At 49.7% G+C, this 22,592-nt stretch overlaps 1 protein-coding gene across 1 annotated transcript in view; it reads right to left on the bottom strand.

Moving 5' to 3' along the window:
- The window catches only part of SSPO (SCO-spondin), a 151,091-nt gene extending 132,189 nt beyond the window's left edge, over positions 1–18,902 (bottom strand). Inside the window, 16 exon segments of the mRNA XM_087917120.1 lie at positions 961–1,126; positions 3,007–3,228; positions 4,332–4,504; positions 5,295–5,421; positions 6,445–6,583; positions 6,922–7,162; positions 8,402–8,552; positions 9,360–9,491; positions 10,950–11,032; positions 12,335–12,493; positions 12,910–13,012; positions 13,306–13,568; positions 15,933–16,103; positions 17,337–17,419; positions 17,976–18,149; positions 18,796–18,902. Of these exon segments, the coding sequence (XP_087773246.1) occupies positions 961–1,126; positions 3,007–3,228; positions 4,332–4,504; positions 5,295–5,421; positions 6,445–6,583; positions 6,922–7,162; positions 8,402–8,552; positions 9,360–9,491; positions 10,950–11,032; positions 12,335–12,493; positions 12,910–13,012; positions 13,306–13,568; positions 15,933–16,103; positions 17,337–17,419; positions 17,976–18,149; positions 18,796–18,902 (2,494 nt within the window).
- Positions 18,903–22,592: the final 3,690 nt, after the last annotated feature.

The raw sequence follows: 22,592 nt of genomic DNA, 5'->3' as shown, positions 1-22,592 counted from the left end.
TGCTGCTTTCCTTGCATGAAGCCAAAAGTTTCTCTCTCTCTCTCTCTCCCTGAAAATGGAGCTGGAGACGGAATCCTGCAATCCCAAATAAAGAATGATTGATCTCCACGAAAACGGGGTGGGGGTATTTTCCTGCAGACTTTTTTTTGGGGTGGGGGGTTCCCAGGATTCTCTGCTCCGCAGGATTTAAAATGGTGACTTTGGTGGTCCCTGAGGTCTGAAAGGTTGGTGACCCCTGTTCTACAGCAGGGACCCACAACACGCAGGTCGTGGCCTATTCAGAATCGGAGCCACGCAACCGGCAGGCGCTTGTGCTTCCACGCGCAGCTTCATGGATGGGAGTGAGCAGGCAGGCTCGCCTGTCACTCGTGGAAATGGAGCAGTGCATGCTCACCCGCTGCTTGTGTGGAATCGTTCCCCTCTTCCCTCTGAAGCCAGAAAGAAGAAGGAAGGAAGAAGGAAGGAATGGAAAGAAAGAAGGGAGGGAGGGAGGGAGGGAGAGTGGAAGGGAGGAAAAGAAGGAAGGAGGGAGGAAGAAAGGGAAGGAGAAAAGAAGAAGGGAGGAAAAGAAAAGAGGGAGGGAGGGAGGAAAGAAAGGGAAGGAGAAAAGAAGAAGGAGGGAAAGAAAGGAGGGAGGGAGGGAGGAAGGGAGGAAAGGAGAGAGGGAGAGAAGAAAAGAAGGGAGGGAAGGAGAAAGGGAAGAAAGGGAAGGAGAAAGAAGAAGGGAGGAAAAGAAAGGAGGGAGGGAGGGAGAAAAGGAAGGGGAAAAGAAGAAGGAACAAGGATGGGAGGAAAAGGAAGGGAGGGAGGGAGAAAGGGAGGAAAGGGAAGGAGAAAAGAAGAAGGGAGGAAAGAAAGGAGGGAGGGAAGGAGGAAGGAAGGGAAAGAAAAGAAGGGAAGGAGAGAGGAAGGAAGGAAGGAAGGGAGCAGAAGGAGACCCCCTGCTCCAGGGACACTTACAGCAGAAGCTCTGGTTCCTCCAGGCCACGAGGGCTCCCTCCTGGGCACAGTGATGGGCATAGGTGGCCAGGGCACCACAAAGACAGTCGTCCCCGGCTGAACAGCTGCAGACGTCCTCCAGGCACAGCTGGTAGAAGGGCTCCCGCTCCACCAAGTTGTGACAGGGCTGGCGAGAGGGGTTGGGTGGGATACGACGGTTTTTAACTGGTTCTTTGGGCGTGGCACGGTGGTCATGTGACTGGGTGGGGGCGTGGCTAGGCAGTCAGGGGACCAGGTTGGCCCAAAAGAGAGGAAACGTTCTTGAACAATGCTCTCGGGAGCCAGGGAGGGCGGTTGGACTAGATGACCTCCGAGATCCCCTTCCAGATCCTGGATGGCTGGGCTGTTTTGAAGCATCCTCTGAAGTTGCTGTCTAGTGCCAGGGTTTTGGGTCCTTCCTTCCTCTCCTTTTTCTCTCTCCTCTCCCTCCCTCTATCCACCCGTCCATATCTCATTCGCTTTCCCTTCCTCCTTCTCCCTTCCCTCCCTCTTTCTATCTTTTCTCTTTCTTTCTTTCTTTCTTTCTTTCTTTCTTTCTTTCTTTCTTTCTTTCTCTCCTTCTCCTTTCTTTCTCTTTCTTTCTCCCTTTCCTCCCTTCCTTTCTTTCCTTCTCCCTCCCCTCCCTCTTTCTTTTCTTTCTTTTCTTTCTCTTTTTCTCTTTCTTTTCCTTTCTTTCTCCTATCCCTCTCCCTCCCTCTCTAGGTGTGGTCTTACTATGGATGGGTGGATGGATAGATAGATAGATAGATAGGTAGGTAGGTAGGTGGGTGGGTGGGTGGGCGGATGGACAGACTGAGAGACAGACAGATACACATTGATATAGATGGATGGATGGATGGATGGATGAACAGACGGATGGACAGACAGACAGACACCTAGAGTACTGCATCCAGTTTTGGTCACCACACTATAGAAAGGATGTTGAGACTCTAGAAAAAGTGCAGAGAAGAGCAACCAGGATGATTAGGGGACTGGAGGCTAAAACATACGAAGAACGATCACAGGAACTGGGCCTGGCTAGTCTAGGGAAGAGAAGGACCAGGGGAGACATGATAGCGGTCTTCCAATATTTGAGGGGCTGCCACAGAGAGGGGGAAGACGGTCAAGCTATTTTCTAAAGCACCTAAAAGCACCAGACAACGAACAATGGATGGAAACTGAACAAGGAGAGACTCAACCTTGAAATAAGGAGAAACTTTCTGACAGGGAGAACAATCAACCCATGGAAGAGAAGTTGCCCTTGGAAGTTGTGGGAGCTTCATCACTGGAGGCTTCCAAGAAGAGGCTGGACGGCCACCTGTCAGAAATGGTATACAGGGTCTCCTGCTTGGGTGGGGGGGTTGGACTAGATGACCTACAAGGTCCCTTCCGACTTTGATGGTCTGTTATCTGAATGTGTGGAGATGGATCTGCTTACGTTTGAAATGAAAGAGAAAGAAAACTTTGGATACTACTGTCGTGGCACAAATGGTTAGAGAATAGATACCAAAAAATAAGAAGAATGGATGAGTGTACTTAATCTAAGGGACCTTAAGAAAACGATATGGCAGATACATACAATATACTGAATAAATATATAAGACGGAGAGAATTATAGATACAGAGAATACTTATTGGTTGATGTATATAAAATATAAGGTGATTTATATATTTTTAATTTTTTTTCCAAATTTGTACTTTACTAATTTATTTGATTCTTTTTATTAGTTTTTTTAATTGCTTTTTATTTTTATTTTATTATTATTTTTGTTTTAAAAATGGTTTTACATATTTGTGTATGCCACCATAGGCGAATAGGCGGCAATATAAGTAAAATAAAATATTAAATTAAATGAATAAATATAAGATATTTATATTTTCACGGCCCCTACAGACCTCTTAGGAAAGTGGGGAGGTCAACAGTAGACAGTCTGAGGTTAAAGTTTTTGGGGTTGGGGGAAGAAACCTTTGCTCGTAGGCCCCTCCCAACAGCAGCCCCCCCGCCCTCCCGCAGTCTTCCTCGCTCACCTGGAAGGGCGCACCGTGAAGGGCCGCGCAAGCCGCCTCCGCGTACTGCCGCCGTTGGGTGTAGGTGCTGCAGGCGTCGAAGAGGAGACCGGCGGTGGGGGCGCAGGCGGCGGGCAGCTGGAACTTGCGGGCGAACGCAGCCACGCCGGGCTCCACGTCGCCCTCCGGGGTGGTGAACTCGTCCTGCTGGTTCCAGTTGTAAGTCCCACAAAGGCCACGGACCTGAAGGAAAGCGGGCGAGAGCCAGCCCAGGAGGGGCGCGACATTACGCCGGGCATCTGGAGCCCGCGACTGGGTCTCATCCAGAAGTTCAGTGCTTATGGATGGGGTGGGATTTACTGCACCTTTATGGCAAGAGAAAAGAGGGAAGGAAGGAAGGAAGGAAGGAAGGAAGGAAAAGAAAGAAATGAGGGAGGGAAAGACAAAAGAAGAAGGAAAGAATAAAGGAAGGAAGGAAAGGAAAGGAAAAAGAAGGGAGGAAAAAAAGAAGGAAGGAAAAGAAAGAAGAAGGGACAGAGGGGAGGAGGGGAGGAAAGAAGGAGGGGAGGAGGGAGGGAAGGAAGGAGAAAAGAAAAGGGAAAGAATAAAGGAAGAAAGGAAAGGAAAGAAGGGACGGAGGAAGGAAAAGAAAGGAAGGAAGGAAAGAATAAAGGAAGGAAGGGAACCAAAGGCGAAGGAAGGAAGGAAGGGAAGGAGTAAAGAAGAAAGGGAGAGGGAGGGAGGAAAAGAAAGAAGGAAGAAAAGAGAGAAACGGGAAGGGAATAAAGACGAGGGTAGGTCAGGAAAGGGAGGGCAGGGGAGGGGAGGGGAGGTAACGGGGAGGGGGAGGACTCCAGAAAGAGAAGGACGCTACTGTGCAGATCGAAGCGCCAGGAGGAAGGAGGTTCCTGCCCCACACCTTCCTGTGCCCAACTGCGAGTCTGGTTTTAAATGAATTCCTCCTGGCCCCTGGGGACCCCTCCCCAGAAGAAGCCCCCTGTCAGGGTTCCGACGGAAGCCCTCATCCAGTCGTGAGCCTCGAGCCAAACGTCAAAAGAAATCCAATGATTTATTAGGAGCAACACTTTCCCCAAGTGCATGTTGGCCATTTATCACCCGTTTCCCTCCTCTTCCTTCCAGGGTGTGTCATAAATCGCGTTCTCCAACCGGAGCATCTTGACGGCTGGGTGACGCCTTGGTGAGGCATGCGTGGAATGTACTTCTGGAATTTTTTTTAAAATTTAATTTCCTTGCTGCTCCTTCAGTGTCCCGTCCCCCCGCTCCCCATGGCAACTCGAAAGGAGGCCAGGGATGCTTTACAAGTTGACATCCTCCCGAGAACTCACCTTGTGAGCGAAGCTGGGCTGGAGAGTTATGTAGGCAGCCGGGAACTCCAGGCCCCACAGCAGGTGAGCCCCAAAGGCCTGGAGGAGGAGGAAGGCGGAGGAGGCGCGGCTGACGGTCAGGTCGGCGTTGCTGAATGGGAGGGCAACGTCCTGGCCGTTCACCGAGACGGACCCTGGATGGCGTGGGAGGAAGAGTCAGAGACGGAGCAAGGTGACTGGGTGCCCAGCAGGGAACGAGCCCCCTGGGGAGCAGTACTGGATGGAGGAGGGGGTTTGGTGATGGGGAGGAGGAGGAGAGGAGGACTCTGTGGTCCTTGGCACTCTGTGGGGTTGTTGGTTTTCTTCTAAATGTTTCTTGACCCAACTAGAAAACATCATCAGTGCTAGAAGGGAAAGGAGGAGGAGGAGGAGGAGGAGGAGGAGGAGGAGGACAACAATGACAACGACTCTGTTCTAGGTGCTTTGTGAGGTTGGTGGTTTTCTTTAGACATTTCTTAATCCTACTAGTGAACATCATCAGTGTGAGGAGGGAGGGGATTGTGGAAAGGAGGAGGGGAGTGGGGAGGGGGAGTGAGGGAGGGCTCTGTGAGCTTAGTGGTTTCCTTGCAGACATTTCATAACCCAGCTAGGCAATGTCATCAGTGCTACAAAGGTGGTTTGATCTCTGTTTACGTACAATTGCTCGGCCTGCCAGTATTGGCAGGAGTGTGATTCCCCCTCCTACCCTTGATTGGTATGGGTTTTTTTTCCTTGATTGTTTGTCTGGTGTTAATCTCTGCTTATCTGATTTTCTCTTGGGGCTCTCTGAGCTGGGCGGTTTCCTTGCAGACTTTTCATGACCCAACACGGGAACATCATCAGTGCTAGAAGGGAAGATCTTTTGTGGAGAGGGGGAGGAGCAGGCGGGACTTTGGGGTGTCTTTGTTACCTACCAAAGGTAGTTGCCCAGACCCTTAGTCTCACCTGAGAAGGACAGCCAGGCCGAGGTTTTATGCACAGTGACAGTCACAGCCCGAAGACAGCTGACAGCACCCTGGTTCCCGCATGGTTCGTTCTCTGCCTGGATCTGAATTTTCCCATCAGCAAAATCCTGCGGGAACACAGATCATCCTTGACTTAAAACCAGTGGTGAAGCGAGTCTCCAAAGGTTCACTTAATGACGGCAGTGGTCACTGAACGACCTCAGCACTCACTGTGTCAGGATTCCGGCAGTTACCCCCATTTCAATCCTAAGTCTCAAGCCAAACTTTCAAAACTTCCAAAGGATTTATGGGGAGTGAACATGTCTGGCACTGCCTGGGTACAGCCAACTCTGGAACTCATCATTCATTGTCACCCTTCACCCTGGTTTCCCCACCCCACCCCATGGGTGTGTCATAAATCATATTCTCCAATGAGACACATCCATAGCCAAGAGTCATCAATCATGTTCTCCAATTAGAATTTTTGCGCGACAGAAACTTTGGTCACCTAGTTACTATCTTTGAAAACATTTATGGAATGCATTTTGAGTTTCCAAGCTGCTGCACTGCTCCCCTCTCCCTTTCCGTTGGCAACTCTAAGAAGACCAGTGTAGACGTTTTTTATGAGTTCTAAGATAGCATTCACTCTCTCTGTACCCCCGTCAGTTTCAGGGTGATGGGTGGACAACAGACAGTTGCCTGGAAACTATCTATGAAAACATTTATGGAATGCGTTTTTGATTTCCAAGCTGCTGCACTGCTCCCCCCTCCCTTTCTGTTGGCAAAACTAAAAAGACCAGAGAAAGATTTGAGCTGACATGCTGAAGGACTTCAGCGTTCATTTAATGACCATCAAAAGAAAAAAAAATCATGTGAGGGCCTCGACTGACTGCCTTTGTGACCTACAGGCAGTCCTTGACTTATGACAATTCGCTTAGTGACCCTTAGAAACTGCCGAGGCACCGAAAACAGAACCGACACCCTTTTAAAAAAAACTTACAACCATTGTAGCATTCCTTGTCACATGGTCAACATTCAGACATTCCACAACTGACTCATACTTACGATGATTGCTGTCTCCTGGGATCACCTTCTGACAGGGAAAATCAAGGGTGTGGAACTGAGCCCCTTCCCCTCCTGTGTGTCCTCACCTGCACCAGGATGTAGTGGCAAACCCCACGGAAGGAGTAACGCTTTCCATCGAAAGTCAAATAATGGAGACGTCCATGGAGGACGCACTCGCCGGCACACCGATCCTGTGAGCAGACCCACTGACCCCCTCGGCATGTGCTGTGGGAGCAAGCAACAGGTTGCTGTCTGAGTGGGGAGAGGGTCTTCAGTGCTAGAAGGGAAGTGGGCAGGAGGAGGAGGGAGAGGAGGAGGGAGGACTGTGGGGTCCTTGGGGCTCTCTGAGCTGTGTGGTTTCCTTGCAGACATTTCATGACCCAACTAGGGAACGTTATCAGTGCTAGAAGGGAGGGAGGTGTGGGGAGGGGAGGAGGAAGGGGGAGGAAGAGGAAGGAAGGAAGGAAGGAGAGGACTGTGGGATCATTGGTGCTCTCTGAGCTGGAAGTTCTCCCCCCATTGTTTGGGCACCCAGTCTCGAAGTGACCAGGGGGGAGGCTTACCACTGGTTGCAGCGCTGTTGTAGTGTCTCTCCTGGGTGGAACTTCTGCCGTCGGTGGAAACAGGGACACCGGCTTGGCGGGATGCAAGACCCTTCCTCTAAGTAGAGTCCCGGGATGCATTCACAACCGCTCACGCACTCCGCTCGGCAGTGCTCGCCGTCTGCCATGCCCACCGCTGCACAGCTGGGCGGGCAGAAGGAGACGCAATCCGTGTAGCGCTGTCCGGGGCCGCACGGCTTCTCTGTGTGGAAGTGGGACCAGAACAGAGGGATTGAATTTGGGGGGAGAGCAGGAGGCCCTGACAGAATCAAGAGAATGATAAAGTTGTCGGGTGGGCCGGTTTAGGCCGGTTCAAGTGAACCAGATGTTAAATTTACATACTTAGTGGAACCGACCGGGTGGCCCCAGCCACTCCACCGCGGCCCTCCTAGAGTCCCCCCGCAGCCCATTTTGGATGCAGGTAAGAGTGCAGGGTCCACGCGGAGGCTCTGGGAGGGGGAAAATGTGGCCCTTCTGGATGTTCCAGAAGTCCACAAACTGGAAGTTTCCAGTTTCCAGAGGGTCTCCAGAGCCAAGAGAGGCTGTTTTTGCCCTCCCAGAGGCCTGAGGGAAGCCTCCGGACTCTGGGGAACGTGACAAATGGCCCTCCCGGAAGTTCTGGTAGGCCACGCCCACCATGGCCACACCAACCCAGCAACTGAGCAGAGAGTTTTGAATCCCACCCTTGGACCTTGGATGTCTTCTAATCTGACCCCGCTCTGCTCTAGCAGGAGACCCTGACAGAATTAGAGAGTTGGAAGGGACCTTGGGAGGTCTTCTAGTCCAACCCACTCTCAGGCAGGAGAACTCCCTCCCTCCCTGTCTCCCTTCCTTCCTATGAGGACAATTAACCCGTGGAACTGCTTGCTCCAACACTGGAGGTTTTTAAGAAGAGACTGCACAGCCACTTGTCTGAAATTGTAGAGGGTCTCCTGCTTGAGGAGGGGGCTGGACTAGAAGACCTCTAAGGTCCCTTCCAGCTTCTATTCCGATCAATTTCCCAAAGAGAGAGGGTCTCTCCCCCCCCAAAGACAGCCTGTGGGGCAGTAGCCACTCAGGTTCTTCGCAGGGCGGGTAGAGCTCAAGGTCTTTCGGGAGGTTTGAGCGTTTCACTCCTTACAATCGCACCATCACCTTGGAAGTGTTAAGTTTGGGGTGGGATTCTACTGGTTCGGACTGGTTTGGCCGAACCCCTTGATCAAAAGTCAACTGGTTCACTGCGACTACCATGTGTGCCCACCCGCCACCCACCTGTGCTTTACCTATCTAGATCACTTCAGCTGATTAGCGCAGCCCAGAGGATTGCCACTTCTCCGCTGTATTACTTGACTTTTGCACACGCGTGTCAGGCAATCCCCGAACCAGTATAAAACCTGGAGAATCCCACCCCTGTCCGGAGACCTCACTGCACCCCCTTCTGCCCTGACCTGCAGCCCCTTACCACAAAAACCGGCCCTTCTCCAGTTGATGAAGACCCCGTGTTGGGCACACTCCCGGGCGTAGCTGGCAAAGGTCTCGCAGGCGTCAACAGGCCCTGCCCGTTGGCTGCACAACAGATACTTGCAGGTATCGTAGAAATTTTGGGGGTCCACCTGACAGGGAGGAGGAAAGGGCAAAGCCTCAGGAGAGGTAGGCTGGCTGTACTGGTCATCCTCAACTTACAGCCATTCGTTTAGTGACCATTCGAAATTCCGATGGCAGTGTAAAAAAAAGAAGCGTTTTTCACAGGGCCGTTGCAGCATCCCCATGATCAAAATTCAGATGTTTAGCAAGTGACTCATGGTTGTGATGGTCACAGCGTCCCGGTGTGTGTGTGTTACACGATCCAGGGGCGGGATTCTACCAGTTCGGACTGGTTTGATAGAACCAGTTATTCTGATTCTGTGCAGTTTGGAGAACCAGCAAATCGAGCACCTGGCTGGCTCTTCTTCCTGGGCCCCAAGGAAGCCTTCTGGAGCAAAAACACCCCCCAGTAGGGTCCCCTGAGGCCCAGAAGGCCCCCAAAATGGGAGGGGGGTTGCTGCAAGAAAAGAAGCCACGCCCACCCAGTCAAGTGACCACCTAGTCACACCCACCTAGCCATGCCCATAGCTCCGGTTGTTTCAGAATTTGAATCCCACCCCCGACGCGATCCCCTTTGGGCCGCTTCTTGACTAGCAGAGTCAAGGGGAAAGCTAAATTCCTTTTAACAACCATGGGATGAACAGGAGGGATTCCTTTCACCAGGGTGGGAAGAAAAGCCGCAAAATCCAGGGAGATAACACGCTTCCCGAACGTTTCGCTTAGCGACAGCAATGTAGAGTCATAAGCGGAGGACTGCCTCTCCAGTCATGGCTGGGGGAAAACACCTGAAGTGTGTGTGTGTGTGTGTGTGTGTTTGTGCACAACTGACTCCTCACCTGCCTGTGACATTGGCTGAAAGGACTAGAGAACAACTTTTGGCAAGTCGCCCTGGCAACCTCCTGAACATCGTCGTCCGGCACCGTGTCACAGTGGTGTGGTTCCTCCGAGGCGTCTCGGCACAGACTCTGCTGCAGGCAAAGAAAGAATGTAATGGTTGAATGAATTAATTTTAATTGGAATAAAATAGAATAGGTGGTTTCCAGTTCCCGGTCCATGGACCAGTGCCGATCTGCAGCTTGCCAGCAACCGGTTCGTGGAAACCAGCAGCGCATGCACAAAAATGACATCGCAGAATCATTCTGCAATTAATCCCGTCACAAAAGTGGCCAGAAAACTCATTCAAATGGGGCCTGTAACCAATGTCTCGCTCAGGGGCGGGATTCAAATTTCTTAACAACTGGTTCTGTGGGCTTGGCCTAATTTGTAGGTGTAGCTTATTGGTCATGTGACTGGCTGGGCGTGGCTTGTATGTAAATATTATAAATATTTATGTAAATATTGAATTTTTTATTTTTAAAAAAGAGCAACTTTTACCCCAAATCAGGCAAAGCAGGCAGGCAGATGGAGTTGCTCACAGAATCACGGATTCACTCAGAGATCTACCTTTCTGCAATCTGCTGCCTAATATTTGCTTACAAGCAAACTCACAAAATTAACTCACAACACACTATGTATGTAAATATTGATTTTTTTTAATTTAAAAAAGGGGCAACTTTTACCGCAAAGCAGGCAAACTGTTAGGCATCCAGAAATTGTCCATGGTAATCAATCACTCTGACACAAGTATAATCTCCAATTGATTTATTAGGAACAGCTCTGGTACGTCTATTGAATTTCCAAACTGAAAGTCATTTTCAGCGCATTTCACAAAATGCACCTTCTCTCCTCCTACTTCTCACACTTCATTAATCACAAGAACCAATTAACTGCAGCTGGAATTGTTTAATGCGACATATGAAATGAACTTTCCAACTCCTCCACCCCCCTTTGCTTATAACAATCTTGGCAGCTGAATCTCAGAGCTGACAGAAAGCAGGCAGGCAGGTGGAGTTGCTCGCAGAATCACAGATTCACTCAGAGATCCACCTTTCTGCCATCGGCTACCTGAGTCTGCACTGAATAATAGAAGCTTCAGTCCTAAGGGAGATTCGGCTCTGCTTTTAGATTAGCTAGAAAGCAAGAAATACCACGATTTCCTGCTTCCTAACTAATCTAAATCTCCCAGCGCAGCAGAACAGCTGACGGTCAGGTGGCGGAAAGGAAAAACAGCAATTTACCAACCCAGGCAAGTTGGATGGCGCGCATGCCAGGTAAGGAGTGGCGCAATTTGCTGGTTCTCCGAACGGGGAAGAATCATAACAACCAGTTCTATAGAACCAGACTGACCAATAGAATCCCACCCTGGTCTTGCTCAGCAACAGAAATGTGTGTGTGGGCGGCCCTCTGTTGCCATTGTAACTTGAGGACTATCTGTGATTGGGATGCAACCAACTGCAATACCCTCAAGAACCTGGGGCCGAGCCCCGCGGAGACCTTGTTGCCACCTCCCAAAGCCCCCCACCCCCCCGCATCCACGGGGTACCTACCAGCCTGGTCTCTGGAATCCGCCATGAATTGCCAAAACTGGCCGCCAGCATGACCAAATCCCCTTCCACGCGTTGGAAGTCATCTGTGGGCACAGAAAGGGGGAGGGGCTGGCTCGCGAGGGGCTTGCTCAGAGCACGGGGAGGAGAAAACAGCCGGTAGCGGGTTGGGAGAAGGGAAGGGGGCTTCCTGTTTCTTTAAGTCACCTTGAGAAGCTTAGGATACTGGGAAGCTCTCTGGACGTGCCCACCATCACCCCCCACCCCCAAAAAATTCTGCTGCAGGGAAGGTGGCGGAACAGCACTCCAGATAAATAAGATAAAGGAGTAAATAAGGAAGAACAGAATTTCAGAATAATGGAATAACGGAATAGCAGATTAATAAAAGAGCAGAATAACGGAATCGTGGAATAACATAATAGCAGAATAGCATAATAACAGAATTGCGGAATTGCGGAATAGCAGAATAACAAATTCAGAATTATAAAATAGCACAGTAGCAGAATAACAGAATAGCGGGAAAATGGAATAATGGAATTGCAGAATAACAGAATAACAGAATAGCAGAATAACAGAGTAATGGAATAGCAGAATACCAAATAACAATAGCGGGATAATGGAACAGTAGAATAGCAGAATTGCAGAATTACTGAATAGCACAATAGCAGAATAACAGAGTAGCAGAATAAGAGAATAATGGAACAACAGAATAGAATAATTGAATAGCGGAATACCAGAATAATAAAATAATAGAAGAGCAGAATAACAGAATAATGGAATAGTAGAATAACGAGCAGGAAAATGGAATAAGGGAATAGCAGAATAAGGGATTAATGGAATAACAGAATAGCAGGAAAATGGAATAATGGAATTGCAGAATAAGAGAATAATGGAAACAGAATAGCAGAATAACAATTACAAAATAGCACAATAGAAAAATAACAGAATAGCAGGAAAATGGAATAGCAGAATAACATAATAACAGTATTGCAGAATGACGGAATTGCAGAATTACAAAATAGCACAATAGCAGAATAACAGAATAGAAAAACAGAGCAGCGGAATAACAGAATAGATGAATAACAGAATAGCTGAATAGTGGAATAGCAGATTAATGGGATGGAATAACAGAATTACAGAATCACCAAATTGGAAGGCACCATGGAGGTCTTCTAGTCCAACCCCCTTCTCAAGCAGGAAACCCCACATGATTTCAGACAAGCGGTTGTCCAATCTCTTCTTAAAACCCTCTTCTTTAAAGGGCTCCATTGGGGGGTTCTCAGGGGTTTTCCAGGGCTCCCTCTTCCATTTCTGGGGGGGCGTATATTTGAATGGGAGGCCAGGTCCCATCCTCCTGGGCCTGGCATTCAGACGTCCATCTGCCTTACCTGCAGGGTTGTTGTTGTAGATGCCGCACAGCCCCCGGGTGGTCCCTTGCAGGGCGGTGCCAATGGTGATGTACACCGTGCTGTGTCCGTCAAATTTCACCCGGACTCCCAGGCCACTGTCCACAAAAATAAAGTCTCCCAGCCACCAGATGCTGATCCCTGGAGGGAGGAGGAGGAGGAGGAGACAGTCAAGTGGGGAGAGAGACAAACTGTGGTGTCAGGATTCCGGCGATTGCCCTAATTAAATCATGAGCCTCAAGCCGAGCTTCAAAAGAATCCCAAAAGTTTTATTAGGAGAAACATGCCGGCATTCTCCTAAATGAAGCCAACTCTGGCCTACGAAATTCACAGTCACCTGTGGCCCAGTTTCCCCCCTCCCTCCTGGGTGTGTCATAAATCATATTCTCCAATTAAGTATGTTCATGGGCTGGGTGTCATCAATCACATTCCCCAATTAAGAATTTAAGCGTTGACAGTGGATTGGAAATATGCCTGCCAGCCTGGGACTCTCCAGGCTGCAGCAAAAGGACCCCTCCCTTCCCTGACCGTCCCCCCTCCATACACCCAGTCCTCACCCTTTCGCAGGAGAGGCTCCCTCTCAGGCACCACGATGCCATTAAGCGAGATGTTGCGGCCGTGAACCGTCACCGAGTCGAGTCCAAAAAGGATGCGGAGATCCTACCAGACAAGGAGGGCGGTGAGGTTGGAGGGTCTCGACCCACTCCCCTCCTCTTCAGCCCACCCAGGTTGGGGAGGTGGTCCCCGGGCAAGCGTTCTGTGCAAATAGTCCTCGACTGACAACCACAGTGGAGCCCCAAATTTCTGTCGCTAAACGAGACACCCATTTAAGCGGGTTTTCTTCATTTGAATGACTTCTCCCGCCACCGTTGTTAAGTGAGCCAGACAGTTGTTCAGCAAATCTGTTTTCCCCAGGAAGGCCAATTGTCCTGTGCAGACCCCGCCCCCCTTACCCGTTGACACTGGCCCAACATGCAGCCCCCGCTGCCGGATGAGATGTAGACAGCCCAGGTGCCATCGGAAGCCGCAGCCAGGATGTAGGTGCAGTTCCCCACAAAGCGGAAATGTTTCCCATCGAAGGTGCGATAGTGCAATCCGTCCCAGGTGAGACAGGTTGCAAAGGGGGGATTGTGGTACTTTTGTCGGGCCAGAAGCACTGAGTGGGCGGGTGGGCGGAGCAGAGACGGCGAAGCCACGGCCCCTGGGGAGAAATCGGCTATCAAAACGATGGCGCCCAAGTAAGAAGTTTTATATTTTTCTACAAAGATCATCATCATATATATATATATATATATATATATATATATATATATATATAGAGAGAGAGAGAGAGAGAGAGAGAGATCCTGGATCTTGTGCTATAATCTCCTGGGTCGTTTGTTTTGTAGTGATCTTTTTTTCCATTAGCCTCTCGTGTTTTAACAGCTTGGATAATGAGTTGTGTGATGGACTCGTGAGTTCTTTTCTTGTGGTATCCTGGGTCCTGCATTGTAATCTCCTGGGTCATTCATGTTTGATCTCTTTTCCACAACAAAACTTACAAGGCCATCACACAGCCCATTATACCAACATCAACTCCATCAACCAATCAAGAGGAAGCAGCACAGCCAACCAGCCCAGCACACCAGCCCCCCCAACCACCAGTATTTATAGAGAGATGGCAGCTCCGATCACACACTGCTTGCACTGGCACGAAGCCAAAAGCACCAGCCTGAGGATGGTGAGTGGGACCTCGCCGAAACGTCGCCAAGATACTCTTCACCTTACATGGGAAAAGACCCGAACACACCTAGACCTACATATATGTCTGTGTCTGTGTTTTCTTAAGTTTTCGTGGGTACTTACATGTATGGCATTCAGCTTTGCTCAGGTATTTTCCCACGTCACCGTAGTTGTGCTTTTAAAGTTGTAGCAACGTTTCGGCAGAATCTCATCTGCCATCATCAGGCTTCTGTATTGTGTTCCTCTGTGAGTCAGACTTTCACAGCCGTTTCTGTTTTAAATTTGGGGCTAGCCTACTGCTGTGCCAGAATGGTTTTTTCTTCATCCTGATTGGTTGGGAGTCTTGGTCTGTGTTTATTGGTCTTGGAGTTTGCTGTGTTCCGCTTGATTGGTGTTTCTAATATCTTCTGTCTGTTTTGTGGCTTTTTTGTGTCTTGATTGGCTGACAACATTGTGTTCCTGTATTGGAGGCTTTTAGTGCAGCTTGGCTCCGAGTAAATGGCGGCTATCATTTATTAGGAACCTAGGTTTCATCTGGGTGCCTGGTTGGGGTGTGTTTGAGCTGGAGGTATCAGGGGGTATCTGTTTGTGCCCAGGTGTTTGTTAAAACTGAAACAACTGTAAAAGTCTGATTCACAGACGAACACAATACAGAAGCCTGATGATGGCAGATGAGATTCTACCGAAATGTTGCTACAACTTTAAAAGCACAACTATAATGACGTGGGAAAATACCCGAACATGCAAGCATCAGCCAGCTACTCACAGCCTGAGGGCCAACTGACCACGTCGCAGTAGCAGGCTGCGTCCCACAGGTTGAGGACTACTGTCCTAGTGGAACTGCACAAAAATAAACACCTTAAGCATACCTACACGCACACACACAAACACATGTCCCTCAAGTATTCCCCTAGAATCAGCATGTAGACATTTTGACATCCTGGACAACTCACCTTTATAAAACACTGTAGCTGTACTCCATTTCTTTGTAGTTGCCACATTTCTGTGTTGCTGCCCCCTTGCTTTTAGGAATACATAAACCTGCGTTCCTCGCAGCTGTCAGGATCTCATTTTGATTTATTCTCGCACTGCGCTGGCTCGAGTTGGACCTCCAAATTATTCCTTGGGTAACTCCCCCATCCCCATAAAATCCAACAGCCCCCATAAAATCTGGGATTGCGGTGGGGGGAGGTGTCAGGTCAGGCAGCAAAGCCCTTTGAGCCTTGCTATCCTGCCATTGCCTCGGCCTTCCGGGACTTCTGCGGTTCAGACCTCAGAACTGCAAATCCCAGGACCCTAGAGTTGGAGGGGGACCTAAGATGTCATCTAGTCCAACCCCCACCCCTTGTTGGCCTTGCAATTCCAGGGGCTCACGGAAGCCTGCCCCATTGCACCTGCCTAGAAACCCCCCCACTAGGGGCCAGATCCCTTGAGAGAGGGGTCGCCACTGAACAAAGCCACCCCCTCCACCGACTGGCAGGGGTCCTGTGTGAGAATTCTCTTGCTGGTCTCACCCGGCATTCTTGGCCTGAGTGCAGCGGATATATCTCAGACGCGTCTCACCCATGGATCCTTTCTCTCCTCCCCGCAACCCGGCGAGGGAGGGAGGGGCCTGGCCAGGGGTGGGCTGCAACCGGTTTAACAACTGGTTCCGTAATGTGCAGCATTCCAACAACACCAATTCGAACCTCTACAGGGCAGCCCTGGTGAGTTAAACAGCGAAATCCACTGTGCCACGCGAATCCACTGAGGTGAAAATGATGGAAATATAGAGCTGGAGGGGCGGGGCCTGTTGAGTGTTGGAACAGCTGGTTCGCTAAATCTGCTACGAAGCATCATGGGCCCTGGCGCAACTCACCTTTCAGGGGCCCCCTAGAGCAGGTAAAGCAGAGCCCGGAAGTGGCATTTCGCCAACTGCGTCCCCAAGGGAGGCTACAGCATTCAGACATGCTGACGAGGGAGAGGTTTTGCAACCCGGGACCATCCTGGCACTGCCCGGAGGAGAAACAGGAGCCCACTGACGCCGTTCCTGCAAAGCAGAGCCCAGGGTGAGCATCAGATTCACACAACCAGACCCCACACAGACCGAGTTCACTCATTTTATGTGTGTGGGGGGGGGAGGTGTCCTCGACTTACGACCATAATTTTGGCCCCCAAATTTCCATCACATTTGTTAAGTGAGCTTTGTAGGTGAGCAGGGACTTTCCGTAGAGGAGCATCTTTTGAGTGATGGGCAGATACAGATAGTCCTGGACTATGACTGCAATTTTGAAGCGCCACATTCCCGATGCTAAGTGAGACATTGTTTAAAAGAGAGCTTGGTGGGTGAGGAGGGACTGAGGTCGGGCTGCCCCATTAGAGGAATATTTCTGGAGTTGATGCGCAGATTTTGATGGTCCTCAACTTACGACCACAATTCTGAGCCCCAAAGTCCCCTTACTAAGTGAGATATTAGTGACGGGAGTTCGTCAGGTGAGCAGGGACGGAACTGGACTGCCTGTAGAGGAGCATTTCTTGAATGGTGGGCAGATACAGGTCGTCCTCGACTTACGACCACCACGTTCCTGTCACTAAGCGAGACATTGGTTAAGTCAGCTTTGCAGGTGAGCAGAGACTGAGCTTGGCTGCCCCGAGAGGAGCCTTTCCCGAGTTGTGGGCGGATAGAGGGGGATCCTTGACTTATGACCCTAATTTTGAGCCCCAAATTCCCGTCACTAATGTTCAGAGACATTTGTGAAGTGAGCTTTGCAGGTGAGCAGGGACTGCCCGTAGCACCTTTCGAGTGATGGTCTTTAACTTATGACCGCAATGGAAATCACACATTTCTGTCGCTAAGTGAGACATTGGTGAAGTGAGTTTTGCCTCATTTAACTACGTTCTCTTGCCCCGGTCATTAAGCGACTCATGGCAGGTTTTAAGTGAGTTCCTCCTGGTCGTCAAAGGAATCCCCACTGCCGTTGCTCATCGCCAAAGTGGATCGCCAGATGCGGCGATGGTCGTAAATACAAATCCGTCAACGAGCCTCCGGATTTTAGGGACTGTTCGGGCGTTAAGTGCAAACCATAGTCGCCTCTTTTCGGGGGGATGCTGCAAGGGTAAGACTCAAACCACCCCCTCCAGGCCCCCGTGGTATTTTTTCCAGGCCTGAATGGTCACTACGGGAATAGTTCATAAGTCCGATGACCGCCCGTCTCCAAAGACAACGTCCTGAGGAAGAGGAGGAAGACTTTCCCCAGCCACCGCCTCCCCCCGAGTTCCTCACCCTCACTGCAGTGGGGCCCAGTCCATCCGTCACAACAGGCACGCACCGTCCGATTCCAAGCGACGGGCCGGGGGTCCTCGTTCCTGTTGGGGGTGGGGTGGGGTGGAGTAACAAAGAGGGTGGAGACCGAACAGGCAGACATCCAACTGGGTTCCAAAACAGGTTGGGCTTGCACCTGTCCAACAGGAGAAGCTCCCCCCCATTCCCTCAGTCCCTCGCATGGGTTGTTGAACCTCCCGTGCTTTGGCAGGCCTGGGGTCAGTCTAGAGGACCTCGGCGTGTCCCTTCCAATTTTTTTTCTTTTTGGGGGTAAGAATTTCACACGTTTGGTATATTTTTATATCAGCTTGTCAAACCCAAGGGGGAATTAAAGAAAAACTAATGGAAGAGTAAGGGAAGGGAAGAAAATACGGGGTGGGGAGGGAAACCTCGGAGGTCATCTAGTCCAACCCCCTGCCCGAGCCAGAGACCCTTTATAGAATGACACAGAGTCAGAAGGGATCTTGGAAGGTCTTCTAGTCCAACCCTTTGCTGGAGCAGAAGACCCTTACAGAATTCCAGAATCAGAGAGTTGGAAGGGACCTCGGAGGTCATCTAGTCCAACCCCCTCACTGCCTCACCATCCGGGGCGTGTCTCACTTGTAAATGTAGCACAGGGTCCCCCCTGGTTCGGAGTCTCGGCGCGTCCGGTCCCGGTCGAGGTGCCAACCGGCCATGGTGTAATGGTAAACCTCCACGCAAGGCACCACGTCTTCCCGTCGGACGCTCACCACGTCTTCCTCCCGCACCTGGACCAGCCTCTCACACCAGCGCCTGTCAGACAGGATAAAAACACAGCCCCGGAGTTGGGGGTGAGGTTGTCCGGGGCAGAGGGGTTGTGTGTGTCTATCTAAAATAAAACTTAAACTGAAGCTGCTGCTTCCAAAACTCACAATTGTGAAATTTCCTATATGTAGCCTTGCTTAGGAGGCGGAAAGGAGACCACCAGGAGATCCTGGGCAAACTCCGAAGTCATGGCAAGCTCCCAGCAAGGAGGCAAGGAAAAGGTTTCCCAGGGTGTGCAACCCAGGGGTGGGACTCTCCAGGTTTTAACCGCCGGTTAGGTGATCGTGAGCAACTTGCAACGCGAGTAACCCAGCTGAGAAGAGGCAATCTGATACGCCGCGCTAATCAACTGAGTCTATATTGGGAGGTAAAGCGCAGGGGTGGGCGGGCTTACATGATAAGTCACAGCGAGACGGTTCGCTGCCTGCTGATATTCGGAGCAAACGCTTCAGTCGAACCGATCCAAACCGGTTAGACTCCCACCCCTGGATGCAATCGAGAAGGAGCGGAATTCCGTCGCTCGCCCTTTCTCTGGCCCAGAGAGATTCGAACGGAAACCTGCGATCCCATCGTTGCCTGTGGTGTCTCGCGAGGGGGAGAACATGGGAGGACTCGGGTTGGCTTCCATCCTTACCCATCATCCACTGCCAGTGTCTGCCAGATGGAAAGCCATGCCAGGATGCCCAGGAATTTCCTGGCGCGTGGAAAGACCGCTTGCCATATCTCCGAGACAAGGCCCATGGCGGGCGGCCGGTCCCTTGGTAGGGAAAAAAGTGGTTGAAAACAACTAGTCAAGTTGCTAGTCCTCTTTGAGGTCGGTCTGGAGAAGCTGCCGCTCGGGAGAGCAAAGCCATGCCCAATAATAATGCAACAATAGGGAACTGAACCCCCAAATTCTATCGCTAAGTGAAAGGTGAACTTTGCCTGAACTGGCAGCCATTTTAAAAGGTCTGGACTTCAACTCCCAGAATTCCCCAGCTGAGCATTATTTCTCATCCGACAGCCATTTTAAAAGGTCTGGACTTCAATGCTCACAATTCCCCAGCTGGGCATTGTTTCTCAACCGGCAGCCATTTTAAGAGGTCTGGACTTCAACTCCCAGAATTCCCCTGCTGAGCAATGTTCCTTGAGAAACACCCCTCAAGCAGGGAATTCTGGGTGTTGAAGTCCTTTACAGTTGGAGAGGACCCCTCTCTTAAAGTGCTGGAAACAGGCACTGTGGGGGGTGAGTTCTCCGTTCTCCCCCGCTCCAGATTCTAGCGGGAAATCCCCCCTGGGGCCAATTCCCACCTCCGAGGTCCCTTCCAACTCTCTTATTCTGTCCTCTGTAAGGGTCTCCTGCTCAAGCAGGGGGTGGGACTAGATGACCTCTAGGGTCCCTTCCAAGCTCTCTTCCGATCCATTCCTTGATGGATTGCTTTGGGAAAGGAGCCCAAAGAAGAAAAAACACCCTTCCTCGCTATCCCACCCTCTGTTTTATACTGCCCCCCCCCCGGGTTCCCCCTTCCTACCTGGAGGGGAACGGCACTCTGCACATGCTCTGGAGGCCCAGATTCCGAAGAAGAGCAACGAGGGAATGCCTCTGGGCGAGATTTATAACCCGGCTTGGGATTAGGGTGGGAAGCATCTGGAGGAGCTCCGATTGGAGGGCTGCCGCCCCACATTTTAAAAAATGGCAGGGGGGGGGGCTGGTTAGGGAAGGAGATTCGTCCGGGCTCTGTACTCCCCCCCTTCTTCCTCTTCCTCCTCCTCCTCCTTATTAAAACCCCAAATCGGATTGAATTGGATTAAAAAAAGGATTTTATGCAACGGCCGGGAAAGTTTTTCATCTCCTGTGAGAGTTTTTAGCCATCCTGGTTTCGTCATTTGGTGGGGGGTGTGTGTCACTGAGTTCCCCCTTCTTCCACAGGCGGGTTGCCCCTCACTCAAAAGTCCTGTTTCCAGGGGTATCTACCCCCGGCAAGAATAGCAAGGATGTTCAAGGACAAATCGGAGAAATGTTGGAAGCGTCATCAGATACCTGGATCGTATTATTATAAGCGGTGGACGGGTGTGGAAGCTAAAAGATGTTGGACTAAAATACACACAGGCTTGGGGGGAGAAAATGACAAAACAGCAGATAGACTTAAAACCAGAGACATTTTAATTGGGGATTTTATCCGAAGGTTATAGTAAAGAAATAACATAAGTGATGATTAATGTTTTAACCGCAGCTAGAATTGTATTTGCTCAAAACTGGAAAAGTGGAAAAAAAACCCGACCGAAGAGGAGGCAAGAAAGAAAATAATGGGATGGGCAGAAATGAGTAAAGTGACGTTAGCAAATAGAGAACAAGAAGACAAAGAATATTATAAAATTAGGGACTTATTTTATCAATGGTTAAATAAGAAATAAAATACAATACAATATAAATGCAATATTATAGTGGAGATAAGACAATGTAATGATATGTTATAATTGACTATAATGAAATAAATGATGTGAGTTTTGTAAAAGTTGAAACTTGCTCGAAAAGGATGATGTGAATTTACAATTAAAGTCCAATAAGGAGTTAATAGTAATAGAATATGCATAGTTGATCTATATAATATAAACTTTAATAATGTATCTAGGATAGAGTGTTGATATTGTGCACAAGAAGATTTCTACCAACTGACACACTGTACAATGGAAAGGTGGTTTTGTGTTTTGTGTTTATGTTTGTATTTGTTTATGTTTGTGGTTAGAAAATAAAAAAAAATTGGAAAAAAAATAATGCAATGTGCGGAAATGAGTAAACTGACATTAGCAATCAGAAAGCAAGAAGAGAAAGAATATTATAAAATATGGGATTTCTTTTATCAGTGGCTAGATAAGAAAACAGGGAAATGAAATATATTATAATAACATAATATAATAGTAAAGATAAGATAATGAAGTTGAGATTTGCACGAAAAAGATGATGTGAATTTATAATTATAGTCTAATAAGGAGTTAATAATAATAATAATAACAACAACGACAACAGTTCCTAGGTCCTTGGTTAGGACTCGAGTGTTGAACTATCAACCAGCCCCAAAGACTGTGAATCTCACTAAAGATTAACCATTAATAATAATAATCTATCTTAACAGTTCTTAGGTCCTTACCAGGTCCAGGCTGTGAATCAAATGGAAGATTAAATAATAATAATAATAATAATAATAATAATAATAATAATAATAATAATAATAATAATTGCATAGTTGATCTATATAATATGAATTTTAATCTAAATTTAGAAGGGAAAGACTGGTGAAATTGTGCCCAAGAGATCTGTACCAAGCAATACATTGTACAATGGAAAGAAGATTTTATTTGATGTTTCATGTTTGTATTGGTCAATGTTGGTGGTCAAAATAAATAAATAAAATTGGGGGGGAAAAGTCCTGTTCCCCCCAAACCCATCCTCAGCCAAGCCCCCCCCCCCGCCCCCACCGGCGATTATCAGATTTAGGATTTTATATTAGGAATAAAGTAGCTGAGCTTTTAAAAAATATTTGGCCTATTCAAGAGAAGGATTGGGTGGGTGGGTGAGGGGACATGTTGGCCATCTCCCCATATTTGGGGTCTGCCCCAAAAGAAGGGGCCCGGGGGTGAGGTGGGGGTTTCCACTCGTTTTCTAAAGTCCCAGGAGACGGAGGAACAAACCGAGGAGAGAAGCAGCTTGGAAGGAAGGAAGGAAGGAAGGAAGGAAGGAAGGAAGGAAGGAAGGAAGGAAGGAAGGAGGGAGGGAGGGAGGGAGGGAGGGAGGAGGGAGGGAAGGAAGGAAGGAGGGAGGGAGGGAGGAAGGAGGGAGGGAGGGAAGGAGGGAGGGAGGGAGGAAGGAGGAAGGAAGGGAGGGTGGGAGGGAGGAAGGAAGGAAGGAGGGAGGGAGGAAGGAGGCAGGAAGGGAGGGAGGGAGGGAAGGAAGGAAGGGAGGAGGGAGGGAGGAAGGAGGCAGGAAGGGAGGGAGGGAGGGAAGGAAGGAAGGGAGGAGGGAGGGAGGGAGGAAGGAGGAAGTAAGGGAGGGAAGGAAGGAGGGAGGGAGGGAGGGAGGGAAGGAAGGAAGGAGGGAGGGAGGGAGGAAGGAGGGAGGGAGGGAGGGAAGGAGGGAGGGAGGGAGGAAGGAGGCAGGAAGGGAGGAGGGAGGGAAGGAAGGAAGGAAGGAGGGAGGAGAGGGAGGAAGGAGGAAGTAAGGGAGGGAAGGAAGGAGGGAGGGAGGGAGGGAGGGAAGGAAGGAAGGAGGGAGGGAGGGAGGAAGGAGGGAGGGAGGGAGGGAAGGAGGGAGGGAGGGAGGAAGGAGGCAGGAAGGGAGGGAGGGAGGGAAGGAAGGAAGGAAGGAGGAGGAGAGGGAGGGAGGGAGGGAAGGAAGGAAGGAAGGAAGGAAGGAGGCATTTCCTGACATTGAGGACAATGAACCAGGGGAACTGC

This window comes from Pseudonaja textilis, chromosome Z (assembly GCF_049901715.1).
Source record: "Pseudonaja textilis isolate UNSWEBS1 chromosome Z, rPseTex1.2, whole genome shotgun sequence".
Lineage (NCBI taxonomy): Eukaryota > Metazoa > Chordata > Lepidosauria > Squamata > Elapidae > Pseudonaja > Pseudonaja textilis.
The sequence above is the reverse complement of the archived record's forward strand: the minus strand, read 5'-3'. Positions and strand labels throughout refer to the sequence as shown.